Source organism: Ursus maritimus, unplaced genomic scaffold (assembly GCF_017311325.1).
Source record: "Ursus maritimus isolate PB19 unplaced genomic scaffold, ASM1731132v1 scaffold_7, whole genome shotgun sequence".
In the NCBI taxonomy this organism is placed as follows: Eukaryota; Metazoa; Chordata; class Mammalia; order Carnivora; family Ursidae; genus Ursus; species Ursus maritimus.
In genome coordinates this window covers 63,921,666-63,943,883 of record NW_024426885.1, presented here as the reverse complement: position 1 = coordinate 63,943,883, position 22,218 = coordinate 63,921,666, and the positions used below count along the sequence as shown (strand labels likewise).

The window sequence follows — 22,218 nt, the reverse complement described above, 5'->3', positions numbered from 1 at the left end:
TATTCTGTGCCAGTGCTTTAAAAGGAAAATCCATTTGAAAGACCAAACTTATCATCCAGTAGTGGAGCTGTCTGTATACCCAATGAGAAATACTTACACACTTCAAAAATAGAAATGATTTTAAGGGTCAAATTTCATAAATGGATGCGTGACATCATAAAAGCATGATCCTTCTATGTTGTTTACCAAACTGCACGGACACTGAGAGTCAGTGTCGACAACTTTAACAAGCACAATGGAATTAAAACACACAGAGTATTATTATTGGCATACCTGAAAAGTTTCAGGTTCCAGCCTCAAAGTAGGACTTTAAATCTATGCTCCTTAATGCATGATAACTTCACAGGAAATGCAGAGTATGTGAAACTAGGGGTACAGATGAGGGGTGACCATGGTCATGGCATGTACGCTTACACTGTAGCCAGTACATGTAATAAGTACCTAATTCTTACCAATTATGTGATAAGTTCATAGATCATTTTGGTCTAATATATGAGTCTTTGAAAAAAAATTAAGCTCAGGGAAGAAATGAACAGAAATTCTTTGACTGATAAAAACAATAAATTGAAAACTGTTTTTAAAAATGTCTCTACTTTCATACTGCCATCTGCTGTTTACTTAAAAAAAATATCTTGATGTCAGAGATTTAAAACAGAATTCTAGAGCTGAAAGAGGCCTTGGAAAGAGTCCAAACACCTCATTTTTAAAATGATGAAACGGGAACTCAGAAAGATCCTGTAATTTGACCAAGAATCCAAAGCCGATCAATGACAGGGCTAAGGCCAAGGTCAGCTTAGCATTCTTCCCAACTGAGAAGTATTTCAACTGACACCTTAATTTTTTCCTAAAAATCAAAATATTAGTAAAGAATACCAATGTATTTTTGTTAATATCTTACAGCTTAACTAGTTCTATGAATTGATGGCAGATGAAAATGTAACATTCATGTCGTTTTGGTGTTTAAAAGTTCAGAGCAAATTATTTTATTCTCATCCTTAGAACCAGAGTATTTCTAGATTCTATTTACATAGATTTAAACCACAGCGACCCCATATTTCATCAATAACAATCAGGGCAAAGTGTAACTGGAATTGACCTTTAAGTCATATCCGCAAGACACGACACATTTACATGTTTGGCTCTTAGTAATAGCATGCAAGTTTTCCAAGATGAGAAACCACAGAGTACTCCTCAGGACTGGACTAATTTCAAGAGATAAATTCAACAAAAGGATGACTCTCGGGGGAGATTTCTCATAATGCTTCAGGTCTCGTACTTTACAGAAGAGGTCTTTGGAACAAAAGTTAGTTAACTCATTATATGAGCCAGTGATTCCACTTCCAGAAAGCTGCAAAATTTTAGAAAAAAAGGAAGAAGAAAGCATCATATCTGGTTGCCGGTTTTTTATTTTAACAAGTAAAGTCATTTTTTAAATGTAACAACCATCTATCGTCACTGCCATTTCATTTAAGAGGAAGAAGGAATCTTTTAATAAGGAAATAATGAGAAGGATATATCATTTGAGAATAAAATGTAAGCTAGTGGGAACCTAACACACACACACACACACACACACACACACACACAGAGCATCAGTGCCTTTGTATTCACTTCTTCAGTGAAAATGTTTTCTTGAGACTACAGTTGTACGTATACTGGTGTTTGGGAGCCATTATTACTATTACCACATTCCGTCCGGGAGATCAGTGTTGACGAGTTGGTTGAACTGAAAGTCCTTGGCTAAAAGTTACGTAGCAGAGCTGGCAGTCAGCACAGAATGGTGGTAGATGGCAGCGAGGGGCACTAAGGGGGGAACAGCCCTCTCCTTTCTAGTGTATGGTATTCAGGGCTCTTAAAAGATATTCTGTTCTCCTAGCAACACTTTTGGCACAACAGGGACACATTCACTAAAAAAAGGAAGAACCTGTATATTAGTGAATAACCCTACAAACCAAAGCTAGGAGCAAAGGAAGTAAAGGAAGATAAGGATGAGATTCTGAGCACTGCAGCCTCGAAAGTACAAAATGAAACAAAAAATATAAAATAATTTGTTAGTAGTCATCTGCAAATCAATGACTGATTGCGGTAATTTTCAGCCAATGAAGGGAATAAAAAGGGAAATGAAAATGAAAATTATAACTAAAAAAGTGTTTTGTTACGATCACGGGTGAATTAAGAAAATGAGAAGGATGAGCTGTTACAGGGAAGTCAGAACGATCTACAAGTAAGTGAGGAAATTGTTCCCTTCAGCCCCCAGGGTAATTTGGCAGGAAACAACACAGCTAACTTTTTGCTGGCTGTTCAAATTAGCATGGAGGAAGAATACACTTCTTAAAATTTTCAAGTATGTTGGTAACATTCTATTCAGGTCCACGTTCATCAAATGAAAAACTAAATATTTGATCACTGTCATTCCTTCACTATTTACCAAGCGTCCACTGGCGCAACACTGCACTGAACAGAAATACAAGGAATCTCATGTGTGAGCCACCTATGGAATTCTAAACTCCCTAGTAGGCACATGAGAAAAATAAAAAGAGGTCAAATTAATTTTGGTAATACATTTTATCTGACTCAATACATCTAAAACATTACCACTTCAACACTTCAATATCATTAATGAGATATTTAATATTCTTTTGTTTTGTAGTAAGGCTTTGAAATCCAGTGTGAGTTTGTTACATTAATGGCACATCTCAACTTGAACCAGCCACATTTCAAGTGCTCAATAGCCCCACGTAGCTGGTGGCTGCTGTGTCGGACAGCACAGCCCTGGAGTCTCATATTATGGTAGAAGACACAGAGAGGAGGGCACACCTAAACCAGGAAACAAAATAAACACACAAGAGTTAAGTTAAAATCCAAGGTCACAGGCTGATTTCGTGAGTGTTCGGGATGGCCTGGTAGATACCCAGCTCAATTCGGGAGACCGGTTGAAATAGGGTCCCCTACTCCTCTGCCATCTCGCCCCCTAAAATCCAAGGTCACAAACAAGAGGCACCAAAAGAAAGGTTCAAACCATGTGTTTGGGGATTTCAGAAAAGGGAGAGCACCATGGGCCAAAAAAACTGAGCCTTGAACTGGGCCATAAAGTAAGGTTATATCAACAAAAGGGATGAAAATTCTAAATGGAGGAAACAGAAACATAACGTGGTTTTCCAATTTGTCATTATTATAAGATAGCTTTGGGAAAGAAATCACGCCCTTTGGGAAACGACTTCCATGCACTTGTTTCTCCTCAAAAGTTTCAGAATCCCAAGAGTGGTAGGATGGCCAGGCCCCCGGCACTGAAGCCATAAGTAGGCTGACAGTACAATGAAAAGAAAAAATAGAGCAGTAACCAGGTTGTATGTCTGCAGCACAGCAAGCATTTCCTAACAGAGCAGATGCTTGGGCCGTGAGAGTCTTACTCCTCTATCCACAATGCAGGGAGCCCAGCAAACTCTTATAGGTTTCTCACCCATTGCTCCTGCTGAGACCAAAATTTCAAGTTCATCTCCCTAAGGGAAGAGAAAGGCACTAAGGAGCCAAACCCACTCAAATCCTTGATCTCGTGCATACGGACTGCCTTGCTTGTTGGTTGGTTTGCTGAGAGTACAGACAGCTTAAGCAAAACCCGGAGTTACTCTCCCCAATCTTGGAAATGCCTAGCACCCTGGGAACTGGCCGATGCAACAGAATCCTTGTAACAGGCAGAAATTCAGTCCTTCTTGAAGGAGTTAACAGTGCTTGGGAGTAAAATCGTCCAGATATCCTCAAAGGCAACTCCGCCAGCACTCACGACTCATTCAGCAGCCCAACTGGCTACATCGACTCACTACATGAACCTGAGGGTGGATTTATTGACTCATTATCAGTTTGCAGGCCTTTGAAGGAATTAAGGAGAACAGGGAGGGGAGAGACGGTTAAATCTGCTTAGAGTACAAAAATAGAGAACAAAAGGTCTCCCTGCTGTTTCAGCAACTCTGTTGTCTGAAAAATGGCCCCACCCTTCTTGAATTTGAAGAATGATGTCTAACTGAAAAGTGTTTTAGCTCAGCTGAAAACAATGCAGGGCCACGACAGCCCTGAGTTCAGTTAAGTTCCATCCCTCCTGCATCAGTCACGTTTCCAACCAGAGAAACAGAACCAGAAGATACATGTTAAGAGATTTATTGCAAGGCACTGGCTTATGCAAATGTGACACCCGGTTAGGCAAGTACAAAACCCTAAGGGCAGGCCCTCAGGAAGAGAAGCTTGAAACTCTCTGGCACAGACGGAAGCTACAGCCCAAAGACGGAATTTCTTCTGCTGGGAAAGTTCACTTCTGCTTTAATGGATTGAATCAAGTTCATCCAAATTATCTAGGATAATCTCCCCCACTTACAGTCTATTGGTGATGGACTTTGAGCACATCTATAAAACACCTTTACGGCAACACCTACACTAGTGTTTGACTCTGGGGAATACAGCCTAGCCAGGTGGACCCTGGCCATCACATCTCCCAATGCAAGGCCTCCTTCTGCAGTCAGACTCACTCTCCCGGAAAGCATCCCTGCAGCGCCGCTGCAGGCCTCTGCATGGAGGGACTCCCTATGGATGGCTTTCTCTTGCCGGCCCACCGTGCACAGCCCATCCTCCCATCTGGCCCACCTCACAACCCGTCTGCATGAAACTCCAGACACTGCTTTCCCCTCGCACTTTTGAAGGCTCAAATGATCAGTAAGCCTTTCTTCTGTCTCTTCCCCAAAACTAAAATCCCTTATAAGCACGGAGGATGTCTTCCGTCTTGGAATCCTGAGCGTGGAGGAGACCCTATGCATGTGTGTAATGGAGGTGAGCTCGTTCGCTACGTATAACCCAAATTCCCAGCTTTATTCCTCCCAAGGACCACCTGGATAAGCAAATAATTCAGACGAGAGGAACAGTATTTTCTCAATTATCCAAGTTTCAAAGAGAAGGAATGAAGAAGTAAGATTATGAAGAATGTACAGTGAAGAAGTGCATGTCTTGCATTCTTCAAATAAGCTGCTGTGAGCTTCCGTCCAAGTCTAGGTTTGCCGGAGAAAAGGGGGGGCCTTTAAAGTTGAGGTGCTCAGGCACAATGTTACCAAGGTTCCAGTTCTCCCTCCAGCCCGTCGCCCCACAAATATCCTTGTCTCTCATTCTGAAGGGTCCCTTTCTTTTGCAGCTTCCACGGTTTGGTTGGAACTGCTTGAAAAAGTAATTTTATTTGTGGCCGATTCTTGACCTCTAATAGCTAATATTTGTGGAGCACCTGCCATATACCAAGCACCATCTCCACGACACTCAGGTAAGGTAGTACTTTCATCGTTCCCAGCTTAAAGATGAAGAAACAGGCTGAGCAGGCTAGGAAAACTGGGCTTTGGGCTCCACTATTCCTCCCAGAGAATGTGCTTCATCTTGGCCTTCATCGTCATGTGGGCACCTGGGCACCAAAACCTAAGGACAGTAGTGCCTACCTCAGTGCAATGTGTGAGGATCAATTAAGATCAAGTAAGTGAAAGTGGCTGGTACTGAGCCACGTAAGGGGTAAGCGCAAGAACCGTAGAATTTAGATGTTGCTTGGCAAATGTACTTACTCCTCCGTGCCTTGCTCAGTTATAAAGCCCCAGACGTTGGATCGCAGAACTGAGGATGACACCTGCTATGTTTTCTCTGGACAAAACTGGGTAAAGACGGTAACTCATGCTTCTCAGATATAATATGGCCTGCCTCTATCATAATCATCTGGGGAGCTAGTTAAAATGAAGACGCCCCAGGACCACCCCCCATCCCCATCTCACTGCACTGATAGGAAGAAAACTGCCTTTTTAGACAAGCTTGAGTAATCCATACATGCTCCTGAATTTAAGAGCAAACACATACACACACACACACACACACACGTATGTATGTATATACATAAAGCCCATCTTTATCAAAAATGTATGAAATGTATGAATGTAAATATACATACACATATGGATAAATTATATTTTATCAAAAAGATGCAAAGATGTCCATTTATGTGTTTTTTTCACCCGAATCAGAGTCAGTGGACATTATTTTTCATGTTTTACGTCGCATGAGCAGAGCTACAACCAAGCAGAAACCTACGGTAGCTCCCTTGACAAGTAAATCAAAGCAAATCATACATTGGAGAATTGTCAAAAAGTGCAAGATTGAAATCTAAGTCGAGAGGGCTTAAGCCAGTGGTCGTTCCCAACTGAAAATCACTTTTCGGGCTTACCAAAATTCACATATGTAGGCCCGTCATTGACTGACTGAATTAGAATGTCTGAGGGTCGAACAGAGGCCATGTCAAAATGTTTCTATAGATGATTCTAGCTACCTCCCTGGTTAGGAACTGCTCGTAACCATTTGGGCCACCAACATGAGCTCTACTTTTCCCATTTCCAAGGTGGTATTAATCTGTTTGTTTCTCTGTAGAACAAAGTTGTCAACAGGGGCGGATGTGGTTCACACACTGCTAGACACCTCTTGCTAATACTTCATTATCACTGTCTCCAGGACGTGTCCTTCACCGTATGCTCTGAAGAGACGGGGGAGGCCAATGGCACACGGGCTCAGCAGACACAGACTAATGTGCTCACACCTGGGCACGCACACACCTATCAGCGGTAGCTCCTCAACCATCATTTTTTCCCTAACACTCCCTCATTCTTGAACCTTCTGGTCTCTTTATTCTATGTTCACCTTCAAAGGGTATGATTAGCTGGTCCAAGTGCCTCCTCGTCTAGCTGATGACCCTCAAGTGAAGTGGGGCCTATACAAGCTAACACCCCTCAACAGTCTTAGCATCAGGACTTGAACTGTCCTTTGACTTCAACCCAACGCCCCCCCAGAACTTGTTCTCTCCCCTGAACTTGGAGGGATGCTTTACTTCCGCAGCCCCGACACGCAGGGCTGGCTGCACGGCCTCGAGACCACGCGGCTGCACAGAGCTCAGCTCTTACAAGGGCCACGCCCTTGATTTACTGCTCTGCTATTGCTGTCTTGAAATTCTTAACAAGGGGCCTTGCATTTTTATTTTGCAGTGGGGCCTGCAAATTATGTAGCTGGTCCTGCCTACGAGTTAAGGGGGCTGCTCGTGGCCCTTGAAGTAGAGGGAGCTTGGAGAAATTGCAGTCCAGTTTCAGAGTCTCAGCCTGAGTTCTGACCACAAGTGCCCCCACCCATCCCTAAGGAGCTCTCAGCTTCTATGAACCCTCAACTCCCACCTGGACAGACTTGGTGAAAAAATTTGTTCTCTCAGTATGTGCTGAGATATCATTTCGATTATCCCTGACCCTTGCTGGAAGATGAGGTCATGACATTTCTGTTTAACTTAGTATTTGCTAGTAGAAATGGTGACTAAATTGGAGAACATTAAAAAATTGTCCTCTTCATACCAGATCGTTTTCTAGAAATCGATACTTGCAAACCCCTATATTAACGTATTAGTTATCATCCATTTGTACTTTGACAGCGTTGCAAACAATCCACATTTTGAAAAACTCAAACAAATCTTGAGCAAACTCTTCCTGTTTCTTTTAAGCTCATAATGACAGTATTATTTTCATTTGTTTAGTTATGTTTAGTTATCTTATCTGGCAGGACCAGATGATCGAGCATTGTGTTTCAAGTCTTGCTTTTAATTTAACAAGGTAATACATTAATTGGAAGCAAATGTCTTTTTGTTTTGTTTTGTTTTAAGAAGTCCCCTTTAGTGATCAGGAAAGACAACAGATTCAAAAGAAGGTACGACTCATGCCTTTTGTTTTCATGAAACCATTTCAGAGCTGAAAATTACCTTACGAATCACGACATTCAATGTCCTTATTTTCCCCGTATATTCCCACAGAACACAGATTGTGATCTGCTCAATGAACCATGTCAACGTCATAGCACACAGAAGAGACCCCAGGGCAACCGACCCCAAACCATCTTAGCACACCTGTGCTTAAACAGTCCCAAGTAAATTACATGATCATTGAATATTGCTGCAGAGTTCAAACTATTCCTTCAGAAATTGAAGTGCCATATGATTTTCATCCTTTAAAGGTAAAGGAAAACCCTCTACTGTTCTTTCTAAAGATGACAGGAATCACTATTACATCATATGTAAATGTTTATGAAGAACATTACTCTTGGAGACATTATAAAGTCTTTTGGAGACAAAATACATCACATCTATGTCATGCATAACGCTACATTAGAATTCTGAATAGCATCACCACTGTGAGATGCGACTACCCCTTGCCATGTCACACTTCTCTTAGGAAGGGGACACAAATGATGTTCATACAGTTTGATCACAGTGTACCCTAAATCACAGAGGAGTAATTTTGAATCATACAGGAACTGCTTAGGACTGCCTGACATCATGTGGTCCTTTGGTCACCAGCACTCCCTGGACATGCCTGGATCTATGCCTTCATCTCTCTGTGCCATTCTTACTCATGGAAGTATGTGTGTCTCTCATTAAACCGTAGGTCCCTTAAGGGCAGGAACAGTGTGTTTACTGTTCGTCTTTTATTTATTTTTTTATTTTTTTTATTTTTTTAAAGATTTTATTTATTTATTCGACAGAGATAGAGACAGCCAGCGAGAGAGGGAACACAAGCAGGGGGCGTGGGAGAGGAAGAAGCAGGCTCATAGCGGAAGAGCCTGATGTGGGGCTCGACCCCGGATCGCCGGGATCACGCCCTGAGCCGAAGGCAGACGCTTAACCGCTGTGCCACCCAGGCGCCCCTACTGTTCGTCTTTTAAATCTAGCATCTAGCACACTGACTGGCACATAATAGCAAATAAATGGATAAAGAGATGAATGAAGATCTTACGGAACCCTATATTTTCACATAGATTTATTATAGTAAAAGGGTACTATGATCCCAATGAAGGCAGGGAAATATGTTATACTTAAAAACAATATCCTCCTATGCCTTGCATAGTGTTAGTGATGCAACAAATCTAATTAAATGATGAAGGAGTGAGGAGAAGCATAAGCTTATCCACTTACTTGCAAGCAAGCCAACTCCACTCGCAAGGGATCCAACCCAGGCTGTTTTTCCTTTCCCTTCACCAAAGGTGTCCAGCCATTCTATGTACAAGACTCCAACAGCCAACGGTGATCCATAACACAAAAACTGAGTGAAAAAGGAGACAAGCACAATCACCCAGCCCCATCCACCATCAGGTGACTTTTTAAATTCCATCGTAAGTTAAGATCAAAGAGGTGCTCTTCTGTAGGCCCTGAGCAAAAACAAAAAGGAAAGAAAAGCATATTTAGAGTGTGGTGGGGCACAGTATTTTGGATTAAAAATATCTCCTCCTAAATTAAGTCACAAAAAGCTTCTCTAAAAGTGCACATGGAAAACATAAAACATCACTGACATATCAAATTAACTTTAAAATTTTTACTGATGATTTGAGTAAGGAATACATTCACATAGTTCAAAAAAAATTTTTAATTATAATAATATTTTTTTATTATATTATGTTAGTCACCATACAGTACATCCCTGGTTTTTGATATGAAGTTCCATGATTCATTAGTTGTGTATAACATGTATAACACCCAGTGCACCATGCAATACGTGCCCTCCTTACTACCCATCACCGGTCTATCCCATTCCCCCACCCCCCCTCCTTTTTTTTTTTTTTTTTTAATTATAAAAAGGCACAGAACAAAAACCTTGTCCCCATTCACCAGGTTTGGTCTCTTGTCACATGTTGGCTTCCCCAGGAAGCAGACTCTTAGTAAGAAGAAGGTTTTTAGGAACTGTTCTCTTCCTAGGTAACAGGCAGGAGAGGAAAAGGGTAAGCTGCCATGTAGTGTCAAGGTAGGGAACTTCTAAAGAGTTGCTCTGAGTTAGGCATGGAGAGTTGGCCCATCACACCCCCATGTTGATCATTCACCAGATTCAGGCCATCCAGGGAGTGGGCATGACCACAGATAAGAGGGCTCCTTTTCAAATGAGGCAGTCATTCCCAGCGGGCTGTCAGCTGAAGGCACGCTGCCAACAGTACTGTGAGCAGCTAGGGCAAGGAATCTCTCAGTCCCGAAGGGAGTCTGGAGGGAACTGACAGCACATCACAATGTCCACCAACCTGAGTATCCTCCCAGACTTTCTTCATGAATATATAAGGAATTTTCCTCTATTTTGGCCAAAAAATAGCATATTGTACATTCTATTCTATATCTATATTCCAAACCTTGTCTCATGCCCTTAACGTCCCCAAGACTTTTCCCTCTCAATACGTAGACAGCATCCTTAGTCATTTTTTTCTTAATAAGCACGAAGTATCTCACCATATGGCTGCACACTTGTTTATTTACTTACTGAATAGGCAAAACATTAAACAGCCTTTTAGTCTCTTTAGATGTTTGGCTATTACTATCATATGTTACTTAGTTTATTATCTAGATTATTATCTAGTTTGAGAATGAAAAACAGGGACCAAAGGTATACAGTCCACACCTACCTATTTCCCACCTAACTCCCATATCCTCCGCAGAAAACCAATGCTTCTTGTTTCTTTTATATCCTTCTAGAGTTGATGCATACATTGCTAACTCAAATATAGATTTCCTCTATTTTTTACACAGAAAAATAGTATAATACATAGATAGGTAGATAGAGATACATATAGAGATCTAGATATATCTCTATATAGAGATCTATATCTATATATATATCTGTATATGTCTTGTGTTTTTTTCACTTGACATGTATCCTGAAGATCTTTCCCATCAATGCATAGTGATCTTCCTTATTCTCTTCTTTGTGCTGCCCTGTGTTTCAGGGCTTTCTTTGAATTCAACCAGTTCCCTGTGATTTACAATGAAAACAACACTTGCAGTGAATAACCTTACCTCTACATATTATCTTTTTGTATATATGCACATCTGTTAGGCAAAACCCAAAAGAGGAATTGCTGAGTCAAAAGGGTACGTGCATTGTAATTATAACTAGTATTATGAAATTGGCTTCAAGGGATTAAACCAATTTACGTTATCCCCAGCAATTTGTGGTGTGTCATAAAACTTTTGGATTTTTTCCAATTCGGTAACTGTAAAACTATTTCTTTATAGATTCAACTTGCATTTTCCAGCATTCCCTGAATGTTGTGTGTCATTTCATAGATGAAAAGCCATTTGTAACTCCTATCTAATTCTTGGTTGTGTATATATGGGTGTGTTCCTGGAATTTCCATTCTGCTCCATTGATCTGCCTATTCACTCACCATTATCACGTTAGTTTAATTACTAAGTTTAAGGTAAATTTGTAAGTGGATTTAAGGCAAATTGATCCTTTTATGATGTTGAGTATTTCTATCAAAATAACATGGTGTGCATTTGTCCAAGTCTACTATTGTGTTCTTAATGTTTACAGTTTCCCCGAACATTTCTTTTTAAGTATTCTATTCTTTTTTCTAATATTATAATTGAGGTTATTTCTTTGTCATTTGTTTGTGTATGTAAAAGTTACTGATGTCATATGTGAATTTTGTGTCCCACTACCTTACTAAATTCTCTTGTTTGAAGTAGATTTTTGGACAAATCTCTTGAGTATATACGATATATAATACAATAAAGTTACACAATCATCTACAAACAGTGATAGTTTTACATTTTTATTTTGAATTCTTATACTTCAAATTTCCTTCTTTTGGCTTTGTATCAAACAAGGTGTACAGGATAATGTTAAATAGTAAGTGTATATGTCTCTGTCTGGTTCCTAACTTAGTCAGAACAGCTTCAAATGCCAAGGTGCTGCGTCTGCGGCTTAAATCAATTTATTTCACAAAATTAAGAAAACACCTATATTTCTCTATCCTTGAGTGTTATTATAAAGAATGCTTACTATGTTTTACCAAATGCATTTCGGGTGCACAGGGAGAAGATTATGATCTCCTCCATGTAACTTTTAATGTAATAAAATCCGTATTTTCTTTTTTTTTTTTTAAGATTATTTATTTGTCAGAGAGAGAGAACACAAGCAGGGGGAGCAGCAGGGAGAGGGAGAGGGAGAAGCAGGCTCCCTGCTGAGCAGGGAGCCCAATGTGGGGCTCGATTCCAGGACACTGGGATCATGACCTGAGCCAAAGGCAGACGCTTAACCGACTGAGCCACCCAGGTGTCCCTAAAATCTGTATTTTCTACTATTGAACCATCCTTGAATTATTGGATTAAATCATCCTCGGTATGCATTATTTTGATTATATCAGCCTATTTGGGGGACAGGGGAAGGATTTTTAAATTGATAAGTGAGATTTGTCTTTTTTGTTTTTAATTTTTACTAAGTTTTTGTATCAAAATGATATTTTAAAAGAATTTGAAATATTACTTCTTTCCAAGAACTTGACCTCCCTGCCCCCAACAGGGCTTCCCACTTAATCTACACTTCCTATGTCTCTGCACTGTGTCAGGTTTACAGTTTCAACAGAGTCTTCTTTGACCACAGAGTTTTCTAAGCCATTCCCTTGGCTGTGGTTTCATCAGTTAAGAGCGAAAGACAGTGGAAAGTATCATTCACCCATTCATGCATGTTCCTGATTAGATGGTGGAGCATTTGGCTACCTTAAGAGAGTCACAGTTACACCCACCAGTTTATCTGGGCTTCAGTGAATTTCTTCACTTTGACATTCAGAACACTAGGCAAATATCATGTCACCACCTGCCACAGGCCTTTGTATAAATTAACTTTCAGTGTTTCATATCTGAAAACTGGAAGATGTTACAATTTGTACATAAAATTGTAGAGTCTAAAAGCCAGCTTCTCAGAACAAATGATTGTGTTAGCAGACAGAATACTGCAAAATTCCAAATATCTAAATCCTTTGGAATAATCAGATATGTCCCTTCATCAGAAATTAACTCTCTCTAGTACCTACTCTACTGTAAAAGCAAACAATGTAATTCTGGTCCTTCTGACAATTTGGTCCTTTGCAATTTTTCTTGTTCAAAATCTCTTTTTAAAAAAATATACTCTTGATTCCCTAAACTAGATAATATATGATAGCAATAGCCAAACAGCTAAAGAGAATAAAAGGCTGTCTAAGAACAAATGCATATGAGACGGTCTTTCATTTAAATCTTCAGATTACAGCACTTCAGGAAAAGTACACAATTACATAGGCAAAGCACCAGGATCATGAAGAAAGCCAGTATTTTCTGGACGATGGGGAGAGTGAATGGGTGAGGAGTATCTCCCTTGCCAGTTTGCAGACTTAAGTAGACAGAAATGCCTTTATACACAAAATACCTTGGCCTTGCTTTATTTTGCCTTGCCTTGGATGACATTTCAACACATAGGACAAGAGCCAGAGAATTCTTCTCACCATAAATATTTGGGAGAACAACCTTTGAAATACAAAGCTCCCGTGTATATCAACTCTGACTAGAAAGACAAGTTTTTATAAAGAGTTGGCTAACAGCTTCTGACCTTTAATTGTCTCATAGTTTGATATCCATGTAGTCTCAATAGAACATGCTGGAAAATACCATTTCGTGATTTCTTGTTTTCTGTCGGGGTAACGAATACCTTTCTCCTATAGTTTCCTCTATTCCTTAGGTGCTATTTCTCTGACATTATATATTCTGCAAGGTGATTTCACAAATAGACTAATTTTTACTTTCCCTCCTTTCATAATGGCTCCCAATTTCCTGTGGGGAACTTGGGTCTTCTCTACGGGTAGACAGTTGGTAGGACTGTTGATCAAGATTCCTTAATCTTGACCCATAGAACAGTACCTGACCCAAGCAACGGTAGCAGGACCTCTCCCAGGTTTCTGAATCTTAAGTGAAATGCCATAAGGAAGAAAATAGACATTTGAAGTTTATTGATTCCAAAGGTAGTACATTGAAGAGAGCCTCTGTCAGTTCCTACTATCTTGACTACCTAGGAGATACCCAAGATTGGTTTCTCCAGCCTTTTGTTTCAATCTATGAGCAAAACCAATGAATTATTTTGTTAAGTTAGCTGGTATTTGTTTCTTTTACTTCGAACAGAATAAACAAATTTGAGTGTGCCATAATTTCAAGTTGATTATTTTAGCTTTCTATACGCCATTTAGTTCCATTTGGGCCAAAGGGTAAGTTTAGAAATATAGTCTCTGGCCGCATAATATAGGAAATACAGATATGCCATATCTTTTTTCTGAAATTTCTTTATTACCCTTCCTTCTTCATACCTTATAATTCAATAGGATAAAAATTTCTTCTCTGGCATTCTCTTAAATAAAAACTTCAAATTAACTGAAATTTCCACTAAGCACACTTATACTAATATCTACAGAAATACAGCATTATAAAAGGGCTCTTTATTCAACAAGTTTTTTTATCACTTACAAATTAAATTATATTGCACTAGATACCAAAGGAAGTCAGAAGAAATATGACATGGCCTTTGCCCTCTAGGAGCTTATAACCCATAGCATGTGATCTTTGAGGTGGCCAGCTATTAAATGTTTGGGAGTCAGAGGGAAATGAAAGCAGGAGTGGAAGGCCTTATGAAGTAGGTTGGTCCTAAAGAACAATGGAGAGATTCAGGAAAGCGTGGCTCTGGCAAGAAAAACATGAACATGGGTGTGGAATCAGGACAGGCCTGCTACATTGGTGGAAGGTAAAAAAGGAGGGTCTTAGAGGACTCACAGAGGAAAAGAAGAGTAGAAAGGTAGCACTCTCAGTTGAAATTTAAGAAGAAAGTGTCTCAAGAAGCCTATACTTATAACCCCAAGATAGGATTTTTTTTCATACTTTACATAATATATGCTGGCATTAATAACCCACTCATATTATCTAAGTGATGGAATTTTTTTGTCCTAAAAAATAACAAGATCTGTAAACATCAGAGAGTGTTGTTTTATTTGGACTATTGGTCCATGAGTATATTCAAAGTTTGGGGCTCTTACTCATATAACTGTATGAAAATATGTTTCTAGGAAACATATACATTGTAGAATGTTCTAGTACATTCTTTGAAAATTTGGAATCTTTTTTAACCAGAGTATTCACGAACCCAGACTTTGCATGACAAGACACCTTATAACACTCAAAATTATGAGCCATTTTGAGAAGACCATTCTTTGTCACACTACGGTCTAAGGGAACATCACAAAATTAACATTAACTTATCATTTAAGTGTACTTCTTATTTTTAATTTAAATATTAAATATGTTCAACATATTGTAAACCTTGTTTGGAGTGGAGAGGACAGCATGAAATAAAACTCACCGTAACAAGATAATATCACTCAAGATATTCCGATTATCATGGTATACAGCACAGTATATCTCTTAATGCTAGAATTTGTTTTATCAAAGGGCAAATTCCAAAGGGCAAATCCCAAATTTTTCCAAAGAAAATGGAAAGGGCTGTTGATGAAAGTCTACATTTTACTAATGGTGATTAAGCTCCACTACATGAGCCTGCATTTAGTTCTGTTCAAGTAATGACAATCCTTTCTTCTTTCCTTGAGCCCATACTGGCTGAAAAGGTCTGTTCTCCACATACAGGATCCCAGAATTGCATATTTGACATTTATGAACATTCACTGTTGACACAGAAGCTTTCTGTCCCTGAAGTGTATACATACATACCATACTATTTTTTGCCAAATTGGGAGTGATTACAATTGATCGTACTTTCAGTTGATGGTCCCTCTTGCCTTGGTTCCCCCCACAGTAATCCTTCTCTAATAACCCCTTTTTGACTGTTACCTATATCTCAGTAAAGATGCCTAGATACATTTTTCGCTCAAATCATAGGAAGTAAAAAGAAAACTTTTTTTCTTTTTTTGAATCTCGATCACTGCCAAATTACCTGGTGCTGAAGCATTTTTTTAAAATTAGGATCATGTGACTACATCCTGGTTTTGGGGGGGGGCAGAAATGGTTGATTCCAGTTGGTTTTGTCTTGACCTGGTCATCCATCAGCTGTGTCAAAAGCCTAAATCATCCTGGGCTTCTTGACCTTCCTCACTTACACTGATGCTACTCTTGTTAAATGAAAGGCTCTAAACCACAGGCCAAGATGAGGCAACTGAAACCCAAGCGTGTGGCTGTTGGGGATGAAAACATGGCAGCCACTCTGGAGAACAGTTTGACGGTGGGCATGAGTGAGGACTGTCAAGGGCACAAGGTTTCTTTTTGGGGTAATAAAAATGTTTTTAAATTATTTTAAAGTATTTTTAAAGTAGATTATGGTACAGCTTGCACAACTCCTGAATAAAATCTATGGACCTATACACATTAAGTAGGTGAACTTTATCATATGTGAATCGTGTGTCCACAAAGCTCTTAAAGTAAAACACATTCGAAGCTACTGGATAGTATGTTTTGGTTCTGACTCCAATACAGGTAACAAGTTTCATTAACTACAAAGCAGACCTGCTCTGCGGGAAGCAGTTCTAGCACTGACACCGCTCTTTCCCAACGGTGACTTTTGTTCTTCCAAACATCCATCATGAATTCTCCACCACTGCAGTTTGGGCCCAGGGATGCTGGAAATTGAGGGGAAAAACTGCAGGGGATTCTCATAAAAAATATAAGTAAACAAATCATTCTTTGGGTGTTTTAATAAACATGGAAATAAGCAAATAATTATTTGGGAATTCTAATAAAATATAGGTAAAAAAATACCCTTTAATACATACTGAGGCTCATAATTCAAATATAAGTTAATTAAAGTCCATTTAATGGGCCACACGCATAAGAGAAACAGTTCACTAATTAAGAAATGACACCTGTGGCTGGCGCTCGAGTCTGCCTCCAGCTCGGCTATCAGTCCACTTCTTTCACTTTCCTATTTCTCAAGTAGCTTCATTCTACAATGTTTGAGGAGTAAAAAGTGCAGCATTTGGAGTCATCACTTGCAAAAGAGTCAACACACTTATGACTGATTTTTGATTATTTAGGAGTAGATGTAAAATACTATAAATTCCCTCTGGGCCAATGATACCAACTTTCAAGAGAACCTACTCCACTTGGTGATTCCTATGTTCATGAACACAGCCACATTAACACCAATGTTAGTCCTTTAAACGTTATAGTCACTGGCTGAATTTTGTCACTTTCCAATGACATTTCATAATCCATACAGTATATGATTTCTCTTCTGAAGTAAAATACACTTATGTATGTATCAAGGTCATTTTTTTTTAAAGATTTTGTTTATTTATTTGACAGAGATAGAGACAGCCAGCGAGAGAGGAAACACAAGCAGGGGGAGTGGGAGAGGAAGAAGCAGGCTCATAGTGGAGGAGCCTGATGTGGGGCTCGATCCCATAACGCCGGGATCACGCCCTGAGCCGAAGGCAGACGCTTAACTGCTGTGCCACCCAGGCGCCCCGTATCAAGGTCATTTTTAAAGGAAAAGAAAAAGAACCCACCCTGTTGTCCTTCTAATAAACTATTAAAACTCTTTGTAAAATCATACTGAGATATCCTTATTGTATAGACATACCCATATCTATTTCTATATCTACAATTCTGTAAGCATTTTCTACAATATGGCAGAGCTATAAAAGGAAGTCAACTCCAAATAATAATTTTAGTACCACCATGAATCCAATTGTTGTGGCCTTAATCAGATTGTCTCAGAAGTTAAGAGAGAATTAAGCCATTTCAGACTTCTAGTATATTAAATACTCAAAAAAAGAAGCCAAAATGAGGTTAGGAAAAACAAGATATCTGTTAGAAGTTTATACTTTAAAAATTAATGCTATTAGCCAAAAAAGTGCAAACAGCCCATGTGTCCATCAACTGATGAATGGATGAATAAAATGTGGTCGCGCCACACAACGGAATATTACTCAGCAATAAAAAGGGATGAAGTGTTGATACATGTTCCACCATGATGACCCTTAAAAACATCATGCTAAATGAAAGCAGCCAAACACAAAAGACCACAAATTACATGATTCTCATTTATATGAAACTTCCAGAATAGGCCATCTACAGAGACAGGATGTAGATTAGGGGTTGCCTAGGGCTAGGAGGTTTGGGGGGAAATAGGAAGTGACTGCTGATGGGTATGAAGTTTCTCTTGGGGGTGATGAAATGTTTTAGAATTGTGATGATGGTTGCACAAGTCTGTAAACATACTGAAAATAATCAAACTTTAAATAGAGGCATTATAGGGTATGTGGATTATATTTTCGTTAAGCTGTTATTAAAAATGTAAACTCCAACTGTATATATTTGTCAAAATTCATTATATTATATACTTAGAACTATTGAATTTTACTGTATGTAAATTATACCTCAATAAAGCTGACTCTACAAAGGAAAAAAATTAATTCAGGGGCGCCTGGGTGGCACAGTGGTTAAGCGTCTGCCTTCGGCTCAGGGCGTGATCCCGGCATTATGGGATCGAGCCCCACATCAGGCTCCTCTGCTATGAGCCTGCTTCTTCCTCTCCCACTACCCCTGCTTGTGTTCCCTCTCTCGCTGGCTGTCTCTATCTCTGTCGAATAAATAAATAAAATCTTTTAAAAAAATTAACTCTATAAACACACACACGGTTAAAATCACCAGATATATGGCTTGATCTGGAGACGAAATCAACAGTCTTTGTAGGAGGTCCTTCATGCACGTGAGGCCCCTCCCCCAAGCCAATAGTCCTTCTCCCCAGCCACGTCCACACACACTCCCCCAACACACATGCCCAGACTTTTAGCCTAGAAACACGTTATACTAGGGAATTGAGATCAGGAGATGAAGTGCTGCTTCCTTTGATGTGTAGCTTCTCGAACAACGGAGTAACAAAAAGCAAAACTACTTTCTGCTCAGGTGCAGGAATGACCACACGGCATAAAAAAAGAATCTAAGCAATGAAAACGAAACATGAATTCAGGGTTTCTGAACTACATCCTGGTGTTTGGATGTCTTATGTGTATACACAAAAAGGATGCAAGGAAAATGATATGAAGCAAGTTAACATTTTCAGTCACTTAATAGCTTCTCTGTATTCCTCTTAATTTTACCATAAAGCTGGGGTAAGAGGAAGAGGGCAATTTTTCTACTATGTGGTTCCAGAATTTTAGGGGTTTTACTATTACATATTTTTATTTGGCTTCCAATCTAGTCTATGCTACTTACCACGTGTTTTTGAGCCAATTACTTAACACCTTTGAGCCACACTTTTCTCGTCTTAAAATGGGATAACCGTGAATTTCAAGTGCAAAGCTCAGTGCCTAGCACACAGTAAAAAGTTTTAATAAATGTTAGTTATTATCTTAAAAACCATGGATGATTCCTGGTCACTTGATAGCCTCTTTACTAGTAGTTACTAGTTACTCACGCTAGAGTTTTATAGCAACTAGTTACTGAATCATATTTAAATTTAGGGTTTCTAAGACTTTTTAATCTTTACTTATCTCTTAATATTTAGAAAATTTAAACCAGGATCTGGATATTGCTAGATTCCAACTTGGAATAATTAAAAAATCGTGTTTAGGGGCGCCTGGGTGGCACAGTGGTTAAGCGTCTGCCTTTGGCTCAGGGCGTGATCCCGGCGTTACGGGATCGAGCCCCACATCAGGCTCCTCCGCTATGAGCCTGCTTCTTTCTCTCCCACTCCCCCTGCTTGTGTTCCCTCTCTCACTGGCTGTCTCTATCTCTGTCAAATAAATAAATAAAATCTTTAAAAAAAAAATCGTGTTTACTACCAGATTTAGCTTCCTTTTATTGTAGGTTCAAGGTCTAAGCATTTTTAGTGTGTTAGGAACCTCAAAAATTGCATTTTTTAAAAAATCACCCTGTGATTCTGACAGAGGTCATCCACAGACGCACTCTGAAAACGGCTGCCCAACCACAGTGGTTCTTGACTGGAATCGAGATGCCCTTCAACAGATGACTGGATTAAGAAGTTGTGGTCCATATATACAATGGAATATTACTCAGCTATCAAAAAGAACGATTTCTCAACATTTGCTGCAACGTGGACAGCACTGGAGGAGATAATGCTAAGTGAAATAAGTCAAGCAGAGAAAGACATATGGTTTCTCTCATCTATGGAACATAAGAAGTAGGAAGATCGGTAGGAGAAGAAAGGGATAAAGAAAGGGGGGTAATCAGAAGGGCGAATGAAGCACGAGAGACTATGGACTCTGGGAAACAAACTGAGGGCCTCAGAGGGGAGGGGGTGGGGGAATGGGATAGACTGGTGATGGGTAGTAAGGAGGACACGTATTGCATGGTGCACTGGGTGTTATACGCAACTAATGAATCATCGAACTTTACATCGGAAACCAGGGATGTACTGTATGGTGACTAACATAATATAATAAAAAATATTATTATAAAAAAAATCATCTGGGGAGCTTCAGATATTTGTGATGGACATCGTACCCCACACTGCTCTGGGACAGGGCCTGACCCCTTCTGTCATTCTAATGTGCAACCGGGGTTGAGATTCACTGTTCTATAGGAGAGAACAACGCCTGACCAGGCATCACATCTTCTTCCCGGTGGAGAAGGGATACAGGCGAGGGACAGAAGAGGTTAAGAGCTGGGGATGAAGGGAGAGACTGGAGGATGTGGAACCTCTTACCTGAGCCCACCCTCCCCAGAGCAGCAGTCAGCACTTCGCTGTTCTTTTCTCAACCCTGTCCTCTATAATATGGTCAAGGACAAAGCTTATTTACCCCCAAATCTTCACTGATCAAAAGCAAAAATTCCTATAGGAGCGATGACCATGACAAAGTTATTTTCTTGATTTTCTATAAAATGTTTGAAAAAATGCAAAGGGGGATCATTGTCTATGATACAAAATTTAAAAGATGATTACATCCATTTATCTGAAGATTTGCAAAAGTTTTTTTAATGAAAATAGGAGAAAATAGTGTCAGAAAGTGTATCAACTCAAAAAACAACCTCCAACATGTTAATGTGCCCCGGTGAATTGGAAGGCTATAGACAAGAAAGCATCTCTCTCCAAAGAATCTTAACTTACAAAACAAGAGAGCAGAATAATTGAACCTTCTCAGGAGAGCATGGCATTTATTTTTCTAACCACCCCAGAGCGAGGAGGGAGAACAAAGGAATGGACGGTTGCCTGCTCTCTCTTCTTTTGTGACATTTGGCTCCGTCCCCACTGGTGGTGGCAATGCTATTAACCCCACACTTTGATGTGGCAACTCCCCAAAATCTGTTGGCTTGTTTCCGGCTGGAAAATGAGCAGAGTTCCAACCTTGTGGCTCCAGAGAGAGCAAGTACATTGCCAGCCAGAGGAGAGAAAATTTTCCTGTCTCTTTCCCTCTGTCCCAAATGGCCAAGCCTGGGCGCACTACTTCTAGACAATCATTCAGTTACCCATCATCCACCCCTCCACAGTACAGCAGCCCAGGAAAAACCTGAGGAGAAGCAGCTCAGTGCAAAAATGGTCACCCCACCTCTCTGGGTCTAAGTCACATGCCCCAACAGAGGGCCTCTGCAGTCCCCAGCCTCTTCAGTCCCCAGCCTCTGCAGTCCAGCCTCTGCAGTCCAGCCTCTGCAGCCCCCAGCCTCTGCAGTCCAGCCTCTGCAGTCCCCAGCCTCTGCAGTCCAGCTTCTGCAGTCCCCAGCCTCTTTAGTCCCCAGCCTCTGCAGTCCCCAGCCTCTGCAGTCCAGCCTCTGCAGTCCCCAGCTTCTGCAGTCCCCAGCCTCTGCAGTCCAGCCTCTGCAGTCCCCAGCCTCTGCAGTCCAGCCTCTGCAGTCCCCAGCCTCTGCAGTCCAGCTTCTGCAGCCCCCAGCCTCTGCAGTCCAGCCTCTGCAGTCCCCAGCTTCTGCAGCCCCCAGCCTCTGCAGTCCAGCCTCTGCAGTCCCCAGCCCCTGCAGTCCCCAGCCTCTGCAGTCCCCAGCCCCTGCAGTCCCCAGCTTCTGCAGCCCCCAGCCTCTGCAGTCCAGCCTCTGCAGTCTCCAGCCTCTTCAGTCTCCAGCCTCTGCAGTCTAGCCTCTGCAGTCCAGCCTTTCCAGTCCCTAGCCTCTGCAGTCCCCAACAGAGCAGGCATGCAGCTGGCAGGTAAAACTCTGGCAGGTTCTAATGATGATGATAATGCTGCTGCTGACGGTGATAATTCTAATAAAGCTGTCAGCAGAATGATGGCGTCACCTCTTAATTTGTTTAAATTAGCCAAGCAATCTCTCAGTTTGAAGAAGGTAGTGGAAGAGAAGCTGGGATCCTCTAGCAATGGTATTATATGGTCCCCAAGGAATGGTTAGTAGGATTTCCACTTTTCTGTTGTGTC

General features: G+C 40.5%; 1 protein-coding gene across 2 annotated transcripts in view; it reads right to left on the bottom strand.

The window, feature by feature from the left end:
• Positions 1–22,218, bottom strand: part of SLC16A9 (solute carrier family 16 member 9) — a 52,760-nt gene that overhangs the window by 19,564 nt on the left and 10,978 nt on the right. For both annotated transcript variants that reach the window (XM_040624801.1, XM_040624802.1), the window contains exon 2: positions 9,005–9,237. In XM_040624801.1, the coding sequence (XP_040480735.1) occupies positions 9,005–9,200 (196 nt within the window). In that variant the 5' untranslated portion in view covers positions 9,201–9,237. The remainder of the gene's footprint in view (positions 1–9,004; positions 9,238–22,218) is intronic.